We start from the raw sequence: 21,364 nt of genomic DNA, 5'->3' as shown, positions 1-21,364 counted from the left end.
TTCCCTGAATACAGCAGAGGGTCTTACAGAGTAAAAGAAAATTCATTTTAAAACGTCCATCCTAATATTGCATAGTGTACTTTGATGTCAGTGTTTATAACAATAAAATATTATACACTACCAACCAATATGTACACTACCAGTCAAATGTTTGGACTCATCTACTCATCTACTTCATGGGTCTTGCGTTTTTTACATTCTAGAACAAATCTGAAGACACGGGATTATGGAATAGCACCACTGAGATTATGTAATAAAACAAAACAATAGCAAACAAGGCAAAAAGTTGAACATTTGCATTTCTCCAGAGCAGGGAGCTTTTGCTGTGATTGCAGCATTTCACACTCTTTGCTCCTCTCCACCACCTTAAGTTCAAGAATGAGGACTGTTTTCTAACAGTCCTGACGCTTTATGATGAACATTTTCTTGTCATTCACTCATGTTAATGAGCATCTCACGAAGCAGCTTTTGATGACAATAGTGAACAAAGCAGCCATGATGGTAAAAAGAGGCGACTCTGAAGGAACAGATTCATCAAACATTTCTTGAATTGTTTCTTGCATTGGCTTCTTCAAAATGGTTCCATCTTTGTCTCCATATATGCTACAGAGTAGGTCCAGGCGTCCAGAGTTTTGACTAGTAGTGTACAAATATACTTTACTATAATGTATTGTATATGGCTATTCATGGAAGGGCTGATGTGGGTTTTTGGACCGATCCTTGACGAGACTGTTATGTTTAAGGAAATACGGTTTTCTTTCATTTAAGAAAATATTATAATTACTTAAATATAGGTATACATTGGTTCAACATTCAGTTTAACTCTTATCGCTCTGCTTAATAGATCGGCACACTGTTATCAATACCCGATCCAGTTAGTCATTAGTCATTATTTGAATCACTAGTGGTCCATCTGTTGGCCAAGCATTTGGATGCTTTGTGTGTGTGCGTTTGAACTTCAACCTTTTGTGTGTCCGTGTGTCTCAGAACCGAACCTGCTGAGTGGAACAGCCCACAGCGTGAACAAGCGGGGGGTGAAGAGGAGAGATTTGGATATCGAGGAGCTGAGGGACATCCTGTCCCTGTTGCTGCCCTTTGTCCGCATGGAACACATACTTCCAACCAACTGTGATGTTCTCACTGATGTGGTGTGTGTGTGTATTACTAGGAGACAGAGTGCTATTTGTACAGTACAATACAACTCAAAACTAATTTCATAAAGGCAGGAAGTGCATTAGACTGCACACAGTGAGCACAGGTGGAGACAGAAAAATAACAATGAAACATGCAGGCCTGTGCTCTTTCAGGTAGTACCTTAAAGGTCATCTTTTATCTCCCTGCTTATGAATGCACTCAAAAGCAGCAGTGGCTTGTACTTTTCTGGTGTCTTTTACGGTAAAAACACAGTAGATGATGTCACGTTGCTTTTAAAGAGTTCCTTAATCCGAACTGTCCCCCCCCCCCCATCTGTCCCCAGATGAAACGTGGTTTGATCAGCACCCCTCCCTCTGACATGCTGCCCACTGCTGAGGGGGGCAAAGCTAACGCCTGGCTGCGGCAGAAGAACACGGGCATCTACGTGCGACCGCGGCTCTTCTCACCTTACGTGGAGGAGGCCAGGGTACAGTGCACTTCACCTATCAGCTATCAAATATTCATTCGTGTTCTCATCTACTTGAGTGATTGGGTCTATTGACACTTTAATACAAAACTGTACCACCTGACAATGTTTCTGACTAAGCTTGCCAACTTCCTCAACCCCCGAATGTGGGACGCTTTCTTGCAGGTGCACAGGCATCCCACTATGAATATGTGTATTATGAATATGGCTGGGATGACAACAAAGCTTTACTTACTTACTCACAATTCAGTGATAATATTTTGCAGATTTGGGGTAAAAAAATCATTCTGCCAGTGATTTTTATGATGTTCATCTGCTGATAAGTATATTATAGTCCTATTTATGGGTGATGCAGTGGATGGTTGGTTAGATTAAATTGATCATGATCTACTGTGCTTGTGGAGATTGTTTTTTTTTTTTTTATGGTTTTGCACACAATAGTGGCAGCCTGAGCTGCAATGTCCTAATAATGCAACATTCTCTACATTCTGCTCCGGCTCCAGACGGTGTTGGATGAAATGATGGTGGAACAGACGGACCTGGTCCGTCTGCGCATGGTGCGCATGTCCAATGTGCCTGACACCCTGTACATGGTGAACAACGCCGTGCCACAGTGCTGCCATGTCATCAGCCATCAGCAAATCACGAGCAGTCAGACAACTGTCCCCTCTGTGGTGGCCAATGAGATACCAGGTCAGGGAGAATGTCTGAATGAATTTGACCGTGTTACAAATCTGGCCTTCGTGGAGAGTACCATGAATCCACTCTGTGTCTCTCTCAGTTCCCAAGCTGTCTGTGGTGAGGGAGATGATTCGGCGGCTGCAGGAACTGCGGCACACAGATCAGGTTCAGCGGGCGTACGCTCTGAACTGTGGCGAAGGGGCCACTGTGAGCTACGAGCTACAGCTGCGTGTGCTGCGAGAGTTCAGCCTGTCAGACGGAGCAGCCGAGCTGTTGCAGGTAACTCATACGCAACACACACTCACACATACAGATGTGTACTATAAGATGCAGTCATGTACACAAGTGCTGATATTAAGCCACCACTGTTTAAACACACTGAAGGCCATGAGGAGTCTTATGTACTGGCAGGAATGTGTACGATAATCAACATGTTGTGACAGATATTGGTAGAAGCGAACACCATGTACGGTATTAGGACAGACACAAACAAATGTGCTTAAAATATGGAATGGATAAAGAATTGGTGCGCTCAGGTCGGTGGCAGAGTGAGTCCACAACTAGACCAATGAAATATTGCTCGTTATAATCTTGAACTGTAAGTCTCCTTATTAGGAACGAGATTAATGCTCCACGTCAAGCAGGGTACTATGTCCTCTCTCTCTCTGTATATAAATATATATAAATTAATGAACAAAGTCACTTGCTAGTTCTTACCCATGTAACTTATGAGCGTGCGTCTGTAAAAAATGTGTGTAAATGTTTTTTTTTCCCGTTTTTTTAGGGGACTGCAAGCACACTCTATACTAACTGGAAACAGTGTTTCCATTATTTAAATACTTCATGTGGGGTCCTTATCCTAATTTCCCTCTTTTTTAAAAAAAAAATTTAAACATATTTTCTGTTACTGATTGAAAGATTTATATGAATTTTGTACAGCTTTTCACACAATTACAGTGGGTTCTGTTTTCAGTTTCTCTCACACATTTATGGCAAACCTCTTCTTGGTGTTGGTATATTGATGAAGCATGCTTGATGGAGTGTTGACTGGTGGTAGATGTGTCAAGGTGTCTTATCATTCTTCAGAGAACAACAAAGTTCAAAGTGGCACAGTTGCTTAAGAAAACCCATGGCCAATGAGGAAACATATGCATTATTTATACACATTTAACACATAATTCTCAAAAATACAGCCGCTGAACACAACTCCCTGCTGAACAATTAACAGCATTACTCATTCATCACACAGGACCCAAAATTGAACTGAATTAGGACTACTGAATACTTTTACTGAATAGTTATTGAATCTCTGCACTTGCATAAAAAATGGACGTTCTGGCCTCATGTAACCTCAAACAAATAAAAAGTTTTTGTCAGGGAATGGTTTCACATTCCTGTCACATTTTTTCTTCCAACAATATTTTTATGGATTTTAAACAGGGATATAACAGGGTAAACATGTAATTTTTCAATATACTGTAAATTTTATAACCCCCTTATAAACCCTATTCTGTCGCATAGTTTAAAGGGTTCAGTTTAATCTTTATCGATTAATGCTGGATGCCAGTGCATTGATGCGGGATGGTATTTTATGAGAGATGTCCATTTCGTGTTGAATGTTTAGGCAGATCTAAAACCCCAACAATTGTAAAACCTCAACCAGACACAATTGTGGACATGGCTGGGAAAAACACCTGGTCACCCTAAATATCTTAGTTTTTTTGTCCTGGTCATTATTGATGATAAACTCTGCAAAGGTGACAGCAGTGTTGTCGTGCATGGGAAACACTGCCACCAGCAGGTGTTGTAGAAGTAACTTTTATGGAGTTAACTTTCATGGATCTTAAATAAATGGGGATTGTGGTCATTTCTGCTTTTTAGGTTTATTAATATGCTATTCATTTAAAAATATATAATTTCATTAGGTTGTGGTCTGTGATATGAAGTTATTGGTTAATTGAGTTTGCCACTTATTATCTGTAATAGTGGGTAAAACACTCACCTGTGAACCACAAGAACCAGGATTAAGCCCCATTTACACCTGCTGTGTCCTTGAACAAGACACTAAAGCAAGACTGTCCTTGTAACGACTGATTGTAAGTGGCTCTGGATAAGAGCGTCTGATAAATGCCGTAAATGCCCCCCATTTTTTCCAAATAGTTAAACATTGTTCTTAATTGAGCATAACAAGTACAACTGACACTATGAGTGGGAAATGTAGGAATGACCCTAGCAGCAATAGAAATAGTCCTGTATCTGCTTTGAAATATGATAAAGCTCTAAAGGTTCCAATGGTGCACTATTTAGTAGTGCACTACTAAATAGGTGGTGCACTTTTTGGTGCACTTTTCTAGTCCCAGTCTGGTTCTCTCTAGTTTACAAGTGCGTAAGCACGTGTTCTAAACCAGTGACAATGAAGCCAGCCTTTTCAGCTAAATTGTAGGTTCCTCTAGGTTTTCATATACGTGTGCAATACATCCTCCCTCTTACGGCTCTCCATCAAAGCTGGCCATACACTGCATGATTTGTGAGTTGATTTGAGGGTTAGGTGCGATATAATTATCCTGTCAATCAACTTTTTTTTTTTTTCTCCCCTCTCCCTTTAGAACCCTCACAAGTTCTTTCCAGAGGAGCGTTTCGGTGACGAGAGCCCCCTGCTTGTGTTGCGATCGGTGAATCAGTGTCGTGTGAACAGCTCCCCAGCGGTGGACAACACACTGTCTGAGCTGGAGGCTCCCGGAGGTGCCCACCCGCCTCTCCCACCTCCACCTCCACCGTACCACCCACCGTCGCATGGCCACCTGAAGGGTGTCTGGAGGCCGCGGGTGCTGTTGCAGCCCCCCCCGCGCTCTTTCTCCTACCCTTGCAACCACAACCTGCTGCCCCACCGTCCACCCCCAGCCAGTACCAAGCACGGCAGCCCAGCTTACCTCCCTCCTGACGGCCCAGCCGCCTCTCCGGGCCTGGGCCAGGCCATGCATGATTCACAGGGGGTAAGTCCTTCTCTACTATTACCATGGTAACCTTTGCATGTGTGTGTTTCTTATACTAATTTGTAACATTATTTATTTTTTATAGAGCCGTGAACCCCTTATGAATGAGTTCATGCCTGACATTGCTTTGGGAGTGTCCGCACTCACCCTGACTGAGCATCGGTTAACTGAGGTCGCCATGGAGAGCGATAGTCCGGACAGTGCAGCCCCTCCAGCCCCGCACTACTCCAGCGGACTCTGCACCCCAGCCTGGCACACTCTTACTCCGGTCCCTTCCCAATCAATCTGCAAGAGGCACCCACCCAAACCCAAAATGGATGCCCCGACCGAGTACCCAGACCTCTACGACTTTTCTAGCCATTCGGCCACTCCAACATCAGCCCCATTGCAAGCCCCCTACACGGGTCCAGACTTATACAGTAACAGCCACAGCCGCTCGCTTTCGGGCACCTTACCGCCCAGCTATCACTGCGAGCTTCCACCATCTGGACCCCCTTTGATGAGACTTGGCCAACCAAGCGACCCCCTTCACCTGGACGTGCTCGACCAGAGGCTGGACTCATCCCAGGCACTGGGGGGTGCTGCATCGTTCCCACGGGGATGCATGAAGAATGAAACGGACCTTACATTTGGTCTGGGAGCCTCACACTCTCCTGTCAGAAGCACAGAACCCTACGAGGAGCGACCCCCACCAGCAGGTGGCTTCAGGGACCACTTGGGGGAGCTTCTTCCCCATAGGACCAGTGTGAACGAAGACAATACGGTCGGAAGAGACCAGCGATCCCCCAGCAAACCTGACTACCAGTACAAGAAATCTGCACTTTAGCCCAATACTTTGGAGACCAAAAGGGAACGATCCAGTCCATGGCTTAATTTCTTCATTCTTTCATGCAAGGTTGTGTATCTTCAGAGTCTCAGACTCTGGCAGAGTCTCCCCATGTCTCACTGATTCGGCATTTCTACTGGTTAGCGAGTGCTAATGTTATCAACGTTTAACCCAAAACTGAGATACTTTTACCCTCAAAGGGTGGTCCAGACACGCTGCACCGTGGCCCGTCATGTCATTGACTTGGACGTGGTGCAGCCATCTTGCTTGTTGACACGTACTGTTACAAATCAGAGTAAAGAGTCTTTTTGCGTTCTTGTTCCAGGTCATTTCTAGTTACGTTGACCAAAACGGAAGGTTTACTTTGGCTGAAGAAGCGTTGGTGGTCAGAACCTGGAATAAATGCGTTGCCTGTCTTCTTCATTTCATCATAGAGGAAACATTTTGCTGGTATATTCTTGGTTTGCTTTGTCCTCCTGTGGACATTCAGGTTGAGCTCAGGTGGGGTCCAGTACCTAAACAGAAAGAGAGAGTGTGTGTGTGTGTGTGTGTGTGTGTGTGTGTGCGCTAACCGAGGGATTCATTTTAATTGGTTCCTCTGGATTTCTGATTCAATTTACAAGTGAATGCATATTAGCCTTTGTCTGTGCAACGAAACCAGTTGTAAGTGTGTGTGTGTGTGTGTGTGTGTGTGTGTGTGTGTGTGTAATAGACTGTATAGACTGGGGGGAGGTGCTGTTCGAGGCCCATCCATGAATGGGTAGCTGCTGTGGGAGATAACGTTGCCATGGCAACTGCCATAAAGTGTGCACTGCCGGCCGATGGGTTTTAACGTTTGTGGCTCAGTGGGGTGGGGGGTTTGGAGAAGGGAGGGTGAGGATCAAAACAGGCTGGTGCTGTATTGGTTACGGGGTGACAAATTAAGCGTGAGGGTCGACTTGGGACCGCTTCCTCTTTTTCGAATTCTGTGTGTGTGTGTGTTTGTTTTGGTTTAATTAGTCACTGCGCCGTACTGTACTCCAAGTATCTGCAATTAATCAGGGCTCCGTTTACATATCAGCGCCAAGCCACCAAAATGAATTATCCGCAGCGATAACGGCATCAGGCGCGCCGTGAGTTCATCCCAACGTCTCTTCCAGTGGCCTTAACTTCTGAGCGTCTCTCTCGCAGTCGTTTCATCGCGTGACTTCACGTTGTCTGCGTCCTTTTTCTTTTCTATTTCTGCCTCCGGGGTCTGCACAGCACAACCTGGTGGCTGGTGAGTATCTTTTTTTTTTTTTTTTATTTCTTCTCTTTTTTTTTCCGGAAGGCATTTCAAATTGACAAGAATTTACAGGGAAATGCGAAGACCTGTTCTGCTCTCGCCGCGCCTTGACGATCCCCACTCTGCTATTTGTGCCCAAGGCAAGGGACTATCCCTAAAATTCCACCCTAAAATCAAATAGATCGCGCCGATTCCAATTCTGCCTCCAATCAACACAACTGGCCCTGAAGCAGGGCCTGTGCCATCCCAGCAGGAAGCATCAAGTTCTGGTGACTCTTCTCACCAGGAGAAGGAATAAGCTTCACCAATAATGAGCTAACTCAATAATGAGTTTGTATTTCTAGAGTATTTTAGTAGTTTTTATATACCACAGTCCGGTGATATTTTCTTCATGTTGTCTTTGGTAGTGTCTGTTCGGGATGTACTGGAATGTGGGCTGTAACGCCCCCCCTTCCTAGCTGGGTCTCATAGCCGGCCGGACCCTCTACCACGCCTACCAGAAAAGGGCTTGTGTCAGGGTCTGCGGTGAATGCTGATGTTGCAGTGGCTTTTGGACGAGGAACTGTTTCTGTTTGTCTCTGAAGTGTCACTGGTGCCTCCCTTCAGTTAAAAAAAAAAAAAAAGCCTTTAATATATCAGCCTCTGCTATTCCATCTTTGGAAGCCGTGTAGCATTCATTTCAACATTGTTGAAGCTGCTGATTTGGTTGGACAGGCTTTACATGTATGTGGACTTTTATTACTCTACTAGAGTAATAAGAGTTCTTTAGTACTCTATTCCAAATGCAAGCAAGTATCCGGAACTCGGATTATGGTTTGAAATTAAACCAACAACCGCCATCATCAATTATTTATTAACCGAACTTCAATTCTGTTCATCTGACACGCCACCATGCCACATTTCACAAGTTACTTGACGTTTTTCCATGTTGTAAGGTGTATTCTGTTGTACAGTGATAGAGGACTTTATTTTAATAGTTTTAATTCCAATAAAGGTCTGGCACTTGTATTTAAATGGTTAACTAACTGGCACAGTATTGCTATTAATTATCACAAAAAATTATGTCGTCACTCTGCAAACTGAACGGCCATTTTCCCTCCTTTCCACGCATCGTGACAGTTCAGTCATTAAAAATGGCATTTTTTTTTTTTTTTTGCAACAGACTGAGTCCGTGCCTTCCTTTCCCTGCCGGTGGCTGGGTGATTTTGTGGGGAAAAAAAAAAAAATAGAAAGAAGGATTTCCGTCCTATGCAAGCATCTACTACCAGCCTGCTTCTTGTCAGTTTGTAACGTTTCTCTTGGCAACACGTCATGTACAACTGTGTGTTATTTTTGTACAACTGTGTTATTTTTAGGCACCTGGATGAATTACAGATTTGTTGTTGACATCCTGTGGTTTGATTTTAGTGACATTTACAATAAACTTGTACTTATTTTAAATGTCCTCCTGAAAGGAGTCGAATTTTTTTGTAAGCTGAAAAAACAATGACCTTCACAATAAACTTTCTGCACAAAGCAGCTAGTCTTATCATTCTACACACCATACGAAAGTCAAATTTATATTCACCCGGAATAAAAAAAAAAAAAGATTCATTGCATTAGAAGGGCCAGCACACCCTGCTGAGCACATGTTCTAAATCCATTGCACACAAAATAAGCCCTAAAAGAAATGACCAGCGCTCCAGCAGCATTATTATCTATATTTCATACATTCACAGCTGATGAGACCCATCAGTTGCCCAAGCAAAGGTCGCCGGTCCGCCTTCTCTTCCTGCTCTTCAGATCTTCAAAGAAAGTCCAGATGGCCTCTGCTGTCACCTCCTGTAATAAAGCAAATTGACAATTACACTAACATATTCTAGTGTCATTTATGCTAACAATCTGTAACACATTATCAATGGCATCCAACCCCGTGTTTTGAGCTGCACCGTGTGAAGTGTAGTAGGGCCTGTGTATACAGCTTCAGCAGTGTCTGCTCTTGTGCAAGTCCATTTAATTTAATGACAACTAATGGATGGGTTGAGCTCAGTACCTTATTCTCCTCTACAAACGTCTGCAGGAAAGCCATCAGTTCAGTTTTCATATCATTAATCTCTGTAGAATAAAAACAGATGATAAAGCATGTAGAGCTGGCACCTTGCAAAAAAGTATAACATGACATTACAATATAAAAAGTCCCAAATAAATTTATGGGCTTTGAACCTGCAACATTGAGGACACATGGTTCATTGGTCAGTGTTTGTTACAACGAACCCTATATTTGGCAATGTTAGAATATAAAATAATGGCCATATAAACCAAGACAGTCAGTCGCACAGCAAACCAATCCAACTCACGGTAAATGATCTCCAGCTGCTGGACGTGGCTCAGGGTCCTCAGGCAGGACATGAGCAGCTGATCGGGGCACCCCTGCTCCAAAAGGCCTCTCCTCTCATAGGCCAGCAGAGTGTCCGACTGGTCCAGCAAGAACTGAACTCCCGTGTTCACATACACCCTCTGCAGCAGACAATTGGAGCAGAACTGTTAGCCAAAGTAGACACAGAGTAGAGCCCTATGAAATCAGTTTTATTTTTTCCTAAATTTAGTTTTTTTTTTTTTTTTTTTTTTTAATTCTGCTGAATTCAATGTTTTCCATTATAAACATTTATTCACCTAAAAAATTATGGAGTGGCTGAGGAAAAAAATAACCTGCAATGACATTTGATCACATTGATCAAATCACTGTTCAACAAAGTGCTTGGCTTTTATAAACCATTTACATGTAAGTTTATTTATACGTTATTAATCCGGAAGGAAATTGCTTCTCTGCTTTTAACCATCACCCTTGATAAGCAGTGGGCAGCCATGACAGGCGCCCAGGGAGCAGTGTGTGGGGATGGTGCTTTGCTCAGTGGCACCTCAGTGGCAACCTTCTGATTACGGGTCCACTTCCTTAACCTCTAGGCCACCACTGCCCTTGTAATATGTGCATTTCACAATATTACAAATATTCCTTTTGGTAAAATAAAAGCGCTTCACATTTGACCTCAACAAAAACTTATCAAATAATTAAACAATGTGGAGACCTGGAATACAACACGCATAATGAACTGGACCCATGATAATAAAACCATGTGTTGAATCAGCTGATTAGTTGCGTGAGTGGCTCGAGCTAGTTTGCTTCTTTTCTCTTGGCTGTAAGTGGTCGTTGCGCATGTCCTTACAAAAAGAGTTGTTCTTCCGGTTCATAAGAAATAGTTTGGGTATGGTTCAGATCTAAACTCAGCGTTTAGAGTCGAATTCTTAGTAATTTTCTTAGGACGTCTGTTTTTTTTTTTCTTTCTCCATTTTAATTCTGTGTTGTTGTTTTTTTTTTTTTTTTTTCCATTTTAATTCTGCTGAATTCAGCGAGCCAAGCCTAAATGTCGTGTATATGCTGAACCGATCCGGCAAGTGGTATAGATCTGCAGTGGCCAGAAAGGCGAATTACATCAGTAACGAATCCCACCACAATATCCCTGCGAGATAATACACAGAAAAGAGGATTAGAATGAAACTTTACCTTACAGCTGACACAAGTGCAAAGTTCGGAACGCCAGTGGTAAGGCCAGATCACGGCCCCATCTCTCGCCCGGAGCGGCCCTTTGGACTCCAGCTCCTTGAGCTTACAGGGCTCCGTTTTGGCCTGGTATTTTAACGGACAGCCATTCATTTCCTGGTGGGTCCTCTTAGAACCCGGACTTCCGTTTGAATCAACCTGAAAAACCAAAAACATGCCCTCTGATTTTACTGAAAAGAACACAACACACAAGAATGCCAATTGGGAGTAATGAAATAAAGAGCACGCTGATGTTTTGTAGCTTGGCGCCACCTGCAGGCAGATCAGGGTGGTAGTAGCCTAGTGGGTAACACACTCGCCTATGAACCAGAAGACCCCGTTTTAAATCCCACTTACTACCATTGTGTCCCTGAGCAAGACACTTAACCCTAAGTTGCTCCAGGGGGGGGACTGTCCCTGTAACTACTGACTAAGTCGCTCTGGATAAGGGCGTCTGATAAATGCTGTAAATGTAAATAATGTCACTGTACATGTAAAAAGTCCGTTTCATACTTCTGTGCAAACACTGCTATAGTTTTTACATAAAAATCACACATTTCCGATAAGATAAATAAATACATAAATATAATATATATACATTTTTATAAATGCACAGTAATGTTAATTGCATACAGATGTATTTAAAAGAAATGTTTCACCATGGGTAAGCCCCTATGGCTGATGATATAACATTTTAATAATATTTTTGGTACAAAGCCTATAAAACATCCCAGTTTTTGAGCAAAGAACTGTTCCATTTACAAACATAATTCATGTTATGTTGCAATTCATTTTTGGACTTCTGTTTTTTCTACCATCTGACTGCACCTGGGCAGTGGTGGCCTAGCAGGTAAGGGAGCGGACCCGTAACTGGAAGGTTGCCGGTACAAATCCTCAACCGCCAAGGTGCCACCGTCCCCACACACTGCGCCTTCTCATGGCTGCCCTCTGCTCACCAAAGGTGATGGTTAAAAGCAGAGGACACATTTCGTTGTGGGCACCGTGTGAACCACGGTTTATTACAATGACAATCACTTCGCTTTTACATACAGAATTCAAATCCCAGCCGATGCACGCTCACCCTGTGACTGGTGGGAATGCTCAGGCCCCCGTTGCTGCACAGACTGCTGTCTTTGGCCTCTTCTCCTGTCGGCTTGTCGTCATCCTCCACATTCACTTCATCATCCTCCTGACAGCGACTCACTTTAGTCACCTCAGGGGCTTATGAAATAAAACAGAGCGTTTAACACCTGTTTCAGACACAATGACAAATGTCTTGAGTCTGCATTGGACTGACATGGTGGTGTTTTGTTAATGAAAGTAGGTCTTTAATTTCCATACTCATTACCACATGTATTTGCATAAGAGGCTAATCGAAACTCAACTCACCTGCAAAGTGGTCCACGTATGTCCACAGCAGGGGGGTTTTATTCATGCAGGCTTCACATATCATCTCCTGTGGCTCGTCACTGTCCTCCACGACACAACCTAAATGCTGCGGAGAGAGAGAGAGACACATGTAGAAACAGTCCTGGACCACAGTTAACCTACGCAGGCCATCGAGCATACCTTCTCATGGAACCAGTCTTCGCAAATGACGCACTGAATCATCTCATCGTTGACCTGCGGCACGACAGAGAACAGTCACAGCTATGTACCGATCCAGCACTTTGATCTGGGTGGCAAAAACAATGCCATTCAGCAAACCTGGTCATCAGCATCTGGGTACATTCGGTCACAAGAGCAGTATCGGCCAAAAAAGTTGTGATTGTAGCAGTTCTTTGGGTTCTCTAAGTCTTTGTCCTAAACACACACACACACAAAAATCACAATAAGACACAGAAGACCACTGCCAACAAAATAACACGCCGCCGTGGGAAAAGATGGGACACGTACCGGAACCAACGTGCACTTGAACGAGCCAAACCTCTTATTGCCACAATCGCAGCGAAAATTCCTAACAACACGGACAACGTGTTAGAGATCAGCCCGGCGGGACGGGAAAACGCGGCGATCGCGGCGGAACGTACCTCTTGGTGTAAAGCTCGAAAATGTGGTGGCCGTCGTGGCAGGTGTTGGCGCAGGCGAGGCACACGCCGGCCGGATCCGAGCCCGTCGGGGTGCAAGTGCTGCAGGCGAACACGGCCTGGCGTTTCACGTAGCCCTGATCGCGCACAAAAAAACACGTGCACATTGAATAAGGAATAACTCGTGTACGCGGCCTGACTTCCGGCGCTCTTTCTTTTGTTACCTGGGAATAAGAGCAGTGGTCGGGGTCACTTCCAACCAAAACAGAAAACGCTTCCCTCAGTTCGTCCTCGTTTTCCAAGCCGACCACCAAAGGCAGGGACGTCTCGTCTTCTCCGTTCACCGCCATCCTTAAAAAAAAGTGAGACACGACGATCTCATCCAAAAGCTCTCCCAAGCAAAACGTTCGCCTCCCGATACCACGTACCCGGAAAAAACAAGTTATATAAAAGTACCCTGGGGCAGATTTAATTTCCTGTACACAAGCGGGTCCCTGTGAATGGAATAAACCTGCAAGGGGATCCACGTGATTTCCGTTTCACTTCCGAAACAAGCGAGCTGGCGGGAAAACTGCCACGCGACTGTCATTGGCCAGAGCGGCAGCTGAAACTCCGCCTCTCCCGCTCCCATAAACCCACGCGCCAGTTATTAAACTCGACCATCACCATTTTACTACATAGTACTATTACTACATTCTAAACTCGTCAGCTGTGTAGCCGATGTCGTGAAAATGGGCACACCATCAAGACTCGTAGCGTGTGTAATTAATATTTGCATTTCATTTGTGTAGAAGATTTCTCGAGTTCTTACCCAAGGCCGCAGTGGCGGAAGGTCTGGCGAACGCGAGCCGGTGGCAGACTGGAGAGGTTCTGAAAAACGAATGTTTTGTGTGTTCTCTCCAGAACATTTTGACAGAGACACGTGAGCTGACAAAAGATGGGCCTGTGAATAAAACGACTTTAGCGGTTCTCGCACAAATTTGTGAAGCATTAACAGCGACATAAATAAGAGCGATATGAACACCGCAATAATAATGCTATTAGAATTTGTATTACTTACTATTGATATTATTACTGTTATTAGCCGCAGTAGTACTAGTAGTGTAGGTGTTTCAGGACAGGCATCTCCCAGACCAGCTTCAGGCCGGCAGGACCCCGGTTGCTAAGTGACGGGCCGCTTGTAGCGTCAGGAGGCTGCGCTCATCCTGTCAAGCTGCTCGCTCCCTGGCTAGGCCGGTTTTCGCCGAGAGAATGGAGGTGCCTATGGACCCGCTGTTTCTCGCCTGGAGCTATTTCAGAAGACGAAAGTTCCAGAGATGTGCAGATATTTGCACGAAGGTCTTGGAGGACAGTCCGTACGACCAGGTAAAGTTACCGTTAGCTGCCAAAGCTAACCGCGACCCCTTAGGGATAATCTGGGCTCGTCATTAAGCTGCGGGACGTGGATTTAAGGAATTTAACGCGCGAACTAATTGCAAGTGACAGCCGCAGTCCGCGTAGAATTGATATCCACAGTCTTATTTCTGTCACCTACCCCCGTCATTCTCGTAAAAACATATACAGACATGATCTTGTATCTGTCTGAGAGTTAAATGTCCATCCTCTACATAATGGGTGCTTATCTGTAATAAAGTGACCGATGAAGTGCACCAGTTGACCGATGTTGCTTTTGTTGCCTATACTCTTGGTTAATGCCTTTTAACTGTTATTAGATCCTGTTGTTTATTTCTTGATTTATTGTTGCCTGTTTTTACCATCTTTGCATGCCTCTTGTTACGTCTTTTGATTTTGTTTCCCTGCATTCTTTGTCATAAGGAATCAGATTCTTCACTTCTTATGTCTGAGGTAACGGTGGTGTTCACTCTTTATTTCCTAATGATTGTGGTGCAATCTCCTAAAACCCTTACACACACACACACACATCGCTCTGAATGAACCCTTTCATTTCTGGCTGGAGCTGCAGCCTAAAATATGTTCTCTGCTGCTTTTTACTGGGAAGGCGACATGGAGCTTGAAGACCCGAGCTCTGACTGAGATGGTGTACATTGATGAGGTTGATGTGGATCAAGAGGGCATTGCGGAGATGATGCTGGATGAAAACGCCATTGCCCAAGTCACCAGTAAGCCCACTGCCATCTACTGGCCCGTTCTGTTTACTTCAAAAGCACCTCAAACGAATGAGCCACAAATGATTTTACTGTAAAGGGCCTGGGACGTCGTTGAGGCTTCCAGGGACAAGTCAAGGAGGTGGCCCAACTCCCGCTGTCAGGTTTAGTATTTTTTTTTTTTCTCTTTAAAATGTTTTACTTTATATATAAAAAATACTGTAGTCTCGATCAGTGAAATTAAGCGTTTTTGCTAAGAGAATTTTCCAGCCCTCAAAAAAGTTTTGGGATACGAAAAGTAAATAGTAAGACTGCGTGAGAAACGTTTTTTCCTGCGTTTACAACTACAACATTTAAAACTAGCGGAGGTCTACGTTATCTTTTCTGGCTTTACGTAGTGAACCACGTCACGTGGTGCTGCGTGTGTTGCTTCCATGTTCCAGAACATTCTCAGGCACGTGTCTCCTTTTAAAAAGTTTTGTAAATTAAAGATGATGATCTCTGTCCGAGCCTGATTATGGCCCGTTTTCCCCGGGCTCAGACTTGTGTGAACTTGGAAGAAGAAACACTTTCGTTTAAGTAAAGCTTTTCAGGGTTGTTTAGTTTAACAATTTTCTGGGAAATTTGACTTTTTGTGATTTTTTTTTCCACATTTCTTAGACATTTCAAAGAACATTTGGTCATGAAAATTTGATTCAGAATAATTGAAAAGTCATGGGAATTCTTTGTAAAAATGGGTAATTGATAGCTAGTGTCCCCTGAACTATCGGTTTATAATAGTTACTGTTTAAAAAACTGTGCCTGAGACTTTTGCAGAATAATTTTTTTTCCACTAACCACAAAGTAAAATAATGTGGCTTTCAGGCCGGTGACCCAGTCAGGACGCCCAATCACAGGCTTTGTGAGACCCAGCACGCAGTCAGGCCGGCCAGGGACTATGGAGCAGGCCATCAAGACCCCCCGAACTGCCCATACTGCTCGGCCAGTGACCAGCTCCTCGGGGAGATTTGTCCGGCTTGGCACGGTATAGCACGTCTACTAACATCTACCCGACAGCACTCTCCTTGGAGCTGTCGCTTTATTTTTTTCCCTTTTTCACAGGCCTCCATGCTGACGAACCCAGATGGACCGTTCATCAATCTGTCCAGGCTAAATCTGGCCAAATATGCTCAGAAGCCCAGCTTGTCCAGAGTAGGCCATTTTTTTTATCACTTTGTGCACTTTTGACGTTACCGATGTTTTAGATGCTCATTATTTCTGCCTCCGTGTCCGTCTGTATTACTAGACCCTGTTTGAGTATATCTTCCACCATGAAAATGATGTGAAAAATGTAAGTCATACAGAATCTGAGGTTTATCACGTGTACAATTTTCCCATTAACCAGTTGTGCCATCACAAGTGTTTGTGTATTTCAGGCACTGGACCTTGCTGCCCTGGCCACTGAGCATGCTCAGTTTAAGGATTGGTGGTGGAAGGTTCAGTTGGGTAAATGCTATTACAGGTGAGACAATATACTGTTGTTTAATTTATTGTATTTCACAGATGCATAGGTAAATAATGTTCCTTTCATTTAAATTGATGTACTTTGAGAAGAAATAAAATAAATGTAATTCTCTTTTAATTTGCATTGTACCTGCAAATAATTCCTATAGCATGTCTTATTCTAACTTTTGGCATGATCAGGTTTTTAGATAAAAATGTGTCATGTGATTGCAGACTTGGTTTACACAGAGAGGCTGAGAAACAGTTCCGATCCGCCCTCAATCATCAGGAAGTTGTTGATACATATCTCTACCTCGCCAAGGCAAGAATCTCATTTGGTTATTATTACTAAATATATGACATTTAGTGTAAACCACAGTGTTCACTAGGGCTGTGCGGTATACACAGTATGTGATATAAATTTGGACAATGGGAGGGATTTTGATTTTACCAGCCTACCACCGAAATATCTGTTTCTCGTGAAAATGACAGTCTCATCACCTGTGCGAAACCACGCCCACTTGCAGCACAAGCCATTCGTTTTGGGCGAGACCCAAAACGGCAGGGTTTCCACGGATCCTTAAAAAAGTAAAAAAAAAAAAAAAAAGGCCTTAAATATAATTAAAATGACTAGTAATCCTTAAATCTAGAGTTTAAAGGTCTTAAAAATACTGCAGACCCAATAAATAAAATAGTGAAAGTGAAGTGATTGTCACATGTGATACACAACAGCACACAGTGCACACAGTGAAATTTGTCCTCTGCATTTATCCCATCACCCTGAGTGAGCAGTGGGCAGCCATGACAGGCGCCCGGGGAGCAGTGTGTGGGGACGGTGCTTTGCTCAGTGGCACCTCAGTGGCACCTTGGCGGATCGGGATTCGAACCTTCAGATTACAGGGTCGCTTCCTTAACCACTAGGCCACCACTGCCCCAACAAGCCTTCAATCTGTCAGTAATCCGCTGGCCTCTGTGCACTTCTGGGTTTACTAAATGCAGAACCGATCGGGCAAGTGGTACCGATCGGGTACTGACAGTGCGCATTAAAATGACCAGGGCCAAAAAATTAAATCTTGGAATCCTGGAGCGACTGCATTATGAACAAGCATAGTGTTACTTAAATATTTTCTGCTTCCCTATTTTTAATGTAAACTCTACAGTTGAATACAAAAAATCTTCTGATTAAATCATTCACATTATACAAATTCCTTGCACAAAGTCCACTTTCAGTAGAATTACTCAGATACAGTTTTATCTGGTATATGGTTATGCTATATGCTGATGTATCGGTAAAAAGTTTATTATACAACTTCCTGCTGCAGTACCTTTGCTAGGGACACATGTTAGTTACCCTTTTAAAAACAGTTACATTTAAATTTACTTCAAATCATACAGTCATGGTTAAATTTATTCCAATATGAATTTTATGCCAGAAGAAGTAATTTACTAATCAATTTATTTCAAATCAATTACCTCTTTATCTGCATATTTCTACACAGGTGTATCAGCGACTAGATCAACCAGTAACAGCTTTAAACCTATTTAAGCAAGGTCTGGACCACTTCCCAGGAGAAGTCACACTGCTAACAGGAATTGCTCGCATTCATGAGGCATGTTATTTATTTTAAAATGCTGTCTGTTGGGATATTCCATTACAATAAATGTTAAGAAATGCAATATAGACGTATAACCGAGTAGCACCGCCTAATTCAATGAAATAAGAATTGCAACCACTTCACTCCCTCTAACAGGAGATGAATAACATGACGTCTGCAACAGAATATTATAAAGACGTGCTGAAACAGGACAACACCCATGTGGAGGCCATCGCCTGCATCGGCAGCAACCATTTTTACACAGACCAGTCTGAGATCGCCCTGCGCTTCTACAGGTGGGGACCCCTTGTAATCCTGTGCCTTATTACTACTCACTTACGCTGGAAACATTCATGAAAATGTTAATTACGAAATACGACAGGGCCGTTTAAAGGTGATTGTTGGCTTTTTTTCAATGAGGAATGCTTTACAGAAAATCCCCACTACCTCCTGTACAGTATCAGTATCTTTTAAAATACAATATCTTTTGAAATAGGGTGGTAGTAGCCTAGTGGGTCACACACTCTCCTATGAACCAGAAGACCCAGGTTCAAATCCAACTTACTACCATTGTGTCCCTGAGCATGACACTTAACCCTAAGTTGCTCCAGGGGGACTGTCCCTATAACTACTGATTGAAAGTCCCTCTGGATTAGGGCGTCTGATAAATGCTGTAAATGTAAATACCAATCATCCCACCAGTCATCCCACAACTCTTCAGATCTGAGAGAACAAAGCGTGCAGGTTATGGCTTTGTTGAGTGAACTGCCTTTTAATGTCTGTCTCTTCTATCTGTCAGGCGGCTGCTGCAAATGGGTGTTTACAACTGCCAGCTCTATAACAACCTGGGCCTGTGCTGCTTCTATGCGCAGCAGTATGATATGACGTTATCTTCATTTGAACGCGCCTTGGCTCTCGTGTCCAGTGATGAAGAACAGGCAGACGTGTGGTACAACCTGGGCCATGTGGCCGTGGTGGGTGACCTTAAAATCCTCTGTCACCCTTCACCCGTGTTACAGGATGAATGTTATTCGGAAGTTGGCATGAAGACTTCATTTTCATCTCTTTAGGGAATTGGCAACTTGCCCTTAGCATACCAGTGTTTTAAACTGGCTCTGGCTTTCAATAATGACCATGCAGAGGCTTATAACAACTTAGCTGTGCTGGAGCTACGAAAAGGCCGCATAGAGCAGGTGAGCATGTCAGCATGGTTTCTGTGCAAATGGATATTATGTTGAAGTGGTTTCTTAATTAGCTAGGAAATGAATGATGAATGAATATGCATTTAATACAAGTGCTTTCCTCTTACAATCCACTTACTTTGTCATAACAGTCTAAAGCTTTCCTGCAAACAGCTGCATCACTGGCTCCTCAAATGTATGAACCGCACTTTAACCTTGCAATTTTAACAGATAAAGTAAGTCCCCTTGCCCATTCTTTTGCACAACAGTCCACTTTCTCTGCCCATGCTGACTGCATGGTAAACACACTTATGTTTTCTGTCTGGGTCAAAAAGGTTGGAGATCTCCAGAGCAGCTATGCAGCAGCGCGGAAGTCAGAGGAGGCCTTTCCTGAGCATGTGGACACTCAACAGATCCTAAAGACCCTGAAACAGCATTTTGCAGAGTTGTGATAACTTCTCCAAGGCTATAAGGGACGTTATTAAATGTTATAGGTAGTCTAGTGGCGCTACATTCCAGTTTTTTTAGTGGCACTGTTAACAGCTTTGGGTTAAAGAATTTTTTTTTTTTTACTTTTTTCTAAATGACACCTTGTGGTTACCCCAAATGTATATAATGTACGAGATATATATTCTATGAAATAAATACAGATTATGTACATACATACAATATGTACACATCCTTTAGAGATACCTGTGTGAATTTATTTATGTGATTTTAATATAATTAAAATGAGCTATTAGTGTAAACAATGTTCCTGTTCTTTTTGTCCAACGCTAATGATTTTTTTTCCCCATAGCTAATGGAATCTGTATAACTGCTATTTCCTGGAGAAAAGGTAATAATAATAGTCAATATACAATATGGCATCATTATGTGGTGTGTAGACCGATTAGCCAATGCTTACTACCAACACTCCTACCAAATCTGTCTCCCAGTTTGTAAATAATTGCTGCCAACATTATTTGATTTGAGCAAATTTTAGAGCCAAAAAAACATAAGTTTTTTTTAAGCGCAGACAATAACTTTCTTTCCGAACACAGCAGATGCTGCCACCTACAGGGCACTCGCAACATTACATTACACTTACTACAGTGTCTGAGCACATCAGTCTATTTCGCCTGTTTAGTACGTAGTAAAATCTCTCCTTACAAATGTACAGATTATATTAGGATATATAATCTAAATCCTAAACTTCATATAAAAAGAAGCAAATCACATTAAGTTTAAAATAATTTCGTTGTATTATAGCCAATAAAATGGCACGTTAATGAACTATCCATTAAGCGTATTTTGTGTATGTGTATTTTGCTACTGAGTTGGAAAAATAAGGTTCATCAGAAATATTTTTTTGAAATGGACACATGCAAACCAGCAAACAACTTACAGCAAACAACAAATGAGGGCACATGGAAAAGCAGGGAACGGCCGATAGACAATTTAGTTTAGCAAACAGGATTAGATTTTGGGTGGCCAGGGGGTTAGTGAAGATATTTACTACAGGCAGTGGCATCTAGAAGAATTTAAATTTTAATGTCCTGCAGTCTTAAGTCGCTCTGGACAAGGGCGACTGCTAAATGCCATAAAAGAAATATATAGGGAGTGCAGAATTATTAGGCAAATTGTATTTTTGAGGAATAATTTTATTATTGAACAACCACCATGTTCTCAATGAACCCAAAAAACTCATTAATATCAAAGTAGTTTTTAGTTAGTTTTTATTTTTAGCTATTTTAGGGGGATATCTGTGTGTGCAGGTGACTATTACTGTGCATAATTATTAGGCAACTTAACAAAAAACAAATATATACCCATTTCAATTATTTATTTTTACCAGTGAAACCAATATAACATCTCCTCATTCACAAATATACATTTCTGACATTCAAAAACAAATCAGCGACCAATATAGCCACCTTTCTTTGCAAGGACACTCAAAAGCCTGCCATCCATGGATTCTGTCAGTGTTTTGATCTGTTCACCATCAACATTGCGTGCAGCAGCAACCACAG

At 42.8% G+C, this 21,364-nt stretch overlaps 3 protein-coding genes across 12 annotated transcripts in view; 2 read left to right on the top strand and 1 right to left on the bottom strand.

Annotated features, from left to right (window-relative positions):
• Positions 1–8,889, top strand: part of LOC114784980 (BTB/POZ domain-containing protein 7-like) — a 38,352-nt gene extending 29,463 nt beyond the window's left edge. For all 8 annotated transcript variants that reach the window (XM_028970909.1, XM_028970901.1, XM_028970904.1 and 5 more), the window contains 6 exons: positions 988–1,148; positions 1,478–1,621; positions 2,125–2,314; positions 2,403–2,581; positions 4,909–5,295; positions 5,381–8,889. In XM_028970909.1, coding sequence (XP_028826742.1) covers positions 988–1,148; positions 1,478–1,621; positions 2,125–2,314; positions 2,403–2,581; positions 4,909–5,295; positions 5,381–6,121 — 1,802 coding nt within the window. In that variant the 3' untranslated portion in view covers positions 6,122–8,889. The remainder of the gene's footprint in view (positions 1–987; positions 1,149–1,477; positions 1,622–2,124; positions 2,315–2,402; positions 2,582–4,908; positions 5,296–5,380) is intronic.
• Positions 8,223–14,396, bottom strand: LOC114785093 (putative E3 ubiquitin-protein ligase UBR7). Of its 2 annotated transcripts, XM_028970913.1 has the most exons (13): positions 14,050–14,396; positions 13,801–13,859; positions 13,214–13,340; positions 12,993–13,126; positions 12,859–12,919; positions 12,670–12,765; positions 12,532–12,585; positions 12,352–12,457; positions 12,044–12,183; positions 10,927–11,121; positions 9,722–9,881; positions 9,418–9,479; positions 8,223–9,206 (listed from the first exon to the last, which is right to left on the bottom strand). In XM_028970913.1, exons 3-13 carry the CDS (start codon positions 13,337–13,339, stop codon positions 9,117–9,119), a joined length of 1,224 nt encoding a protein of 407 aa, XP_028826746.1. In that variant the 5' UTR covers position 13,340; positions 13,801–13,859; positions 14,050–14,396; the 3' UTR covers positions 8,223–9,116. The 2 variants fall into 2 exon arrangements, with proteins under 2 accessions (XP_028826746.1, XP_028826745.1); XM_028970912.1 differs by lacking the exons at positions 13,801–13,859; positions 14,050–14,396 and adding an exon at positions 13,446–13,526.
• ttc8 (tetratricopeptide repeat domain 8) lies at positions 13,630–20,036 on the top strand. 2 transcript variants are annotated; one of them, XM_028970910.1, is made up of 15 exons: positions 13,630–14,354; positions 14,805–14,834; positions 14,989–15,109; positions 15,195–15,258; positions 15,959–16,118; positions 16,196–16,285; positions 16,380–16,424; positions 16,510–16,595; positions 16,811–16,898; positions 18,076–18,186; positions 18,328–18,467; positions 18,971–19,145; positions 19,242–19,364; positions 19,505–19,588; positions 19,688–20,036. In XM_028970910.1, exons 1-15 carry the CDS (start codon positions 14,241–14,243, stop codon positions 19,802–19,804), a joined length of 1,548 nt encoding a protein of 515 aa, XP_028826743.1. In that variant the 5' UTR covers positions 13,630–14,240; the 3' UTR covers positions 19,805–20,036. The 2 variants fall into 2 exon arrangements, with proteins under 2 accessions (XP_028826743.1, XP_028826744.1); XM_028970911.1 differs by lacking the exon at positions 14,805–14,834.
• Positions 20,037–21,364: the final 1,328 nt, after the last annotated feature.

Source organism: Denticeps clupeoides, chromosome 1 (assembly GCF_900700375.1).
Source record: "Denticeps clupeoides chromosome 1, fDenClu1.1, whole genome shotgun sequence".
In the NCBI taxonomy this organism is placed as follows: Eukaryota; Metazoa; Chordata; class Actinopteri; order Clupeiformes; family Denticipitidae; genus Denticeps; species Denticeps clupeoides.
Note: the sequence above shows the minus strand (reverse complement) of the source record. Positions and strands in the feature narration are given on the sequence as shown.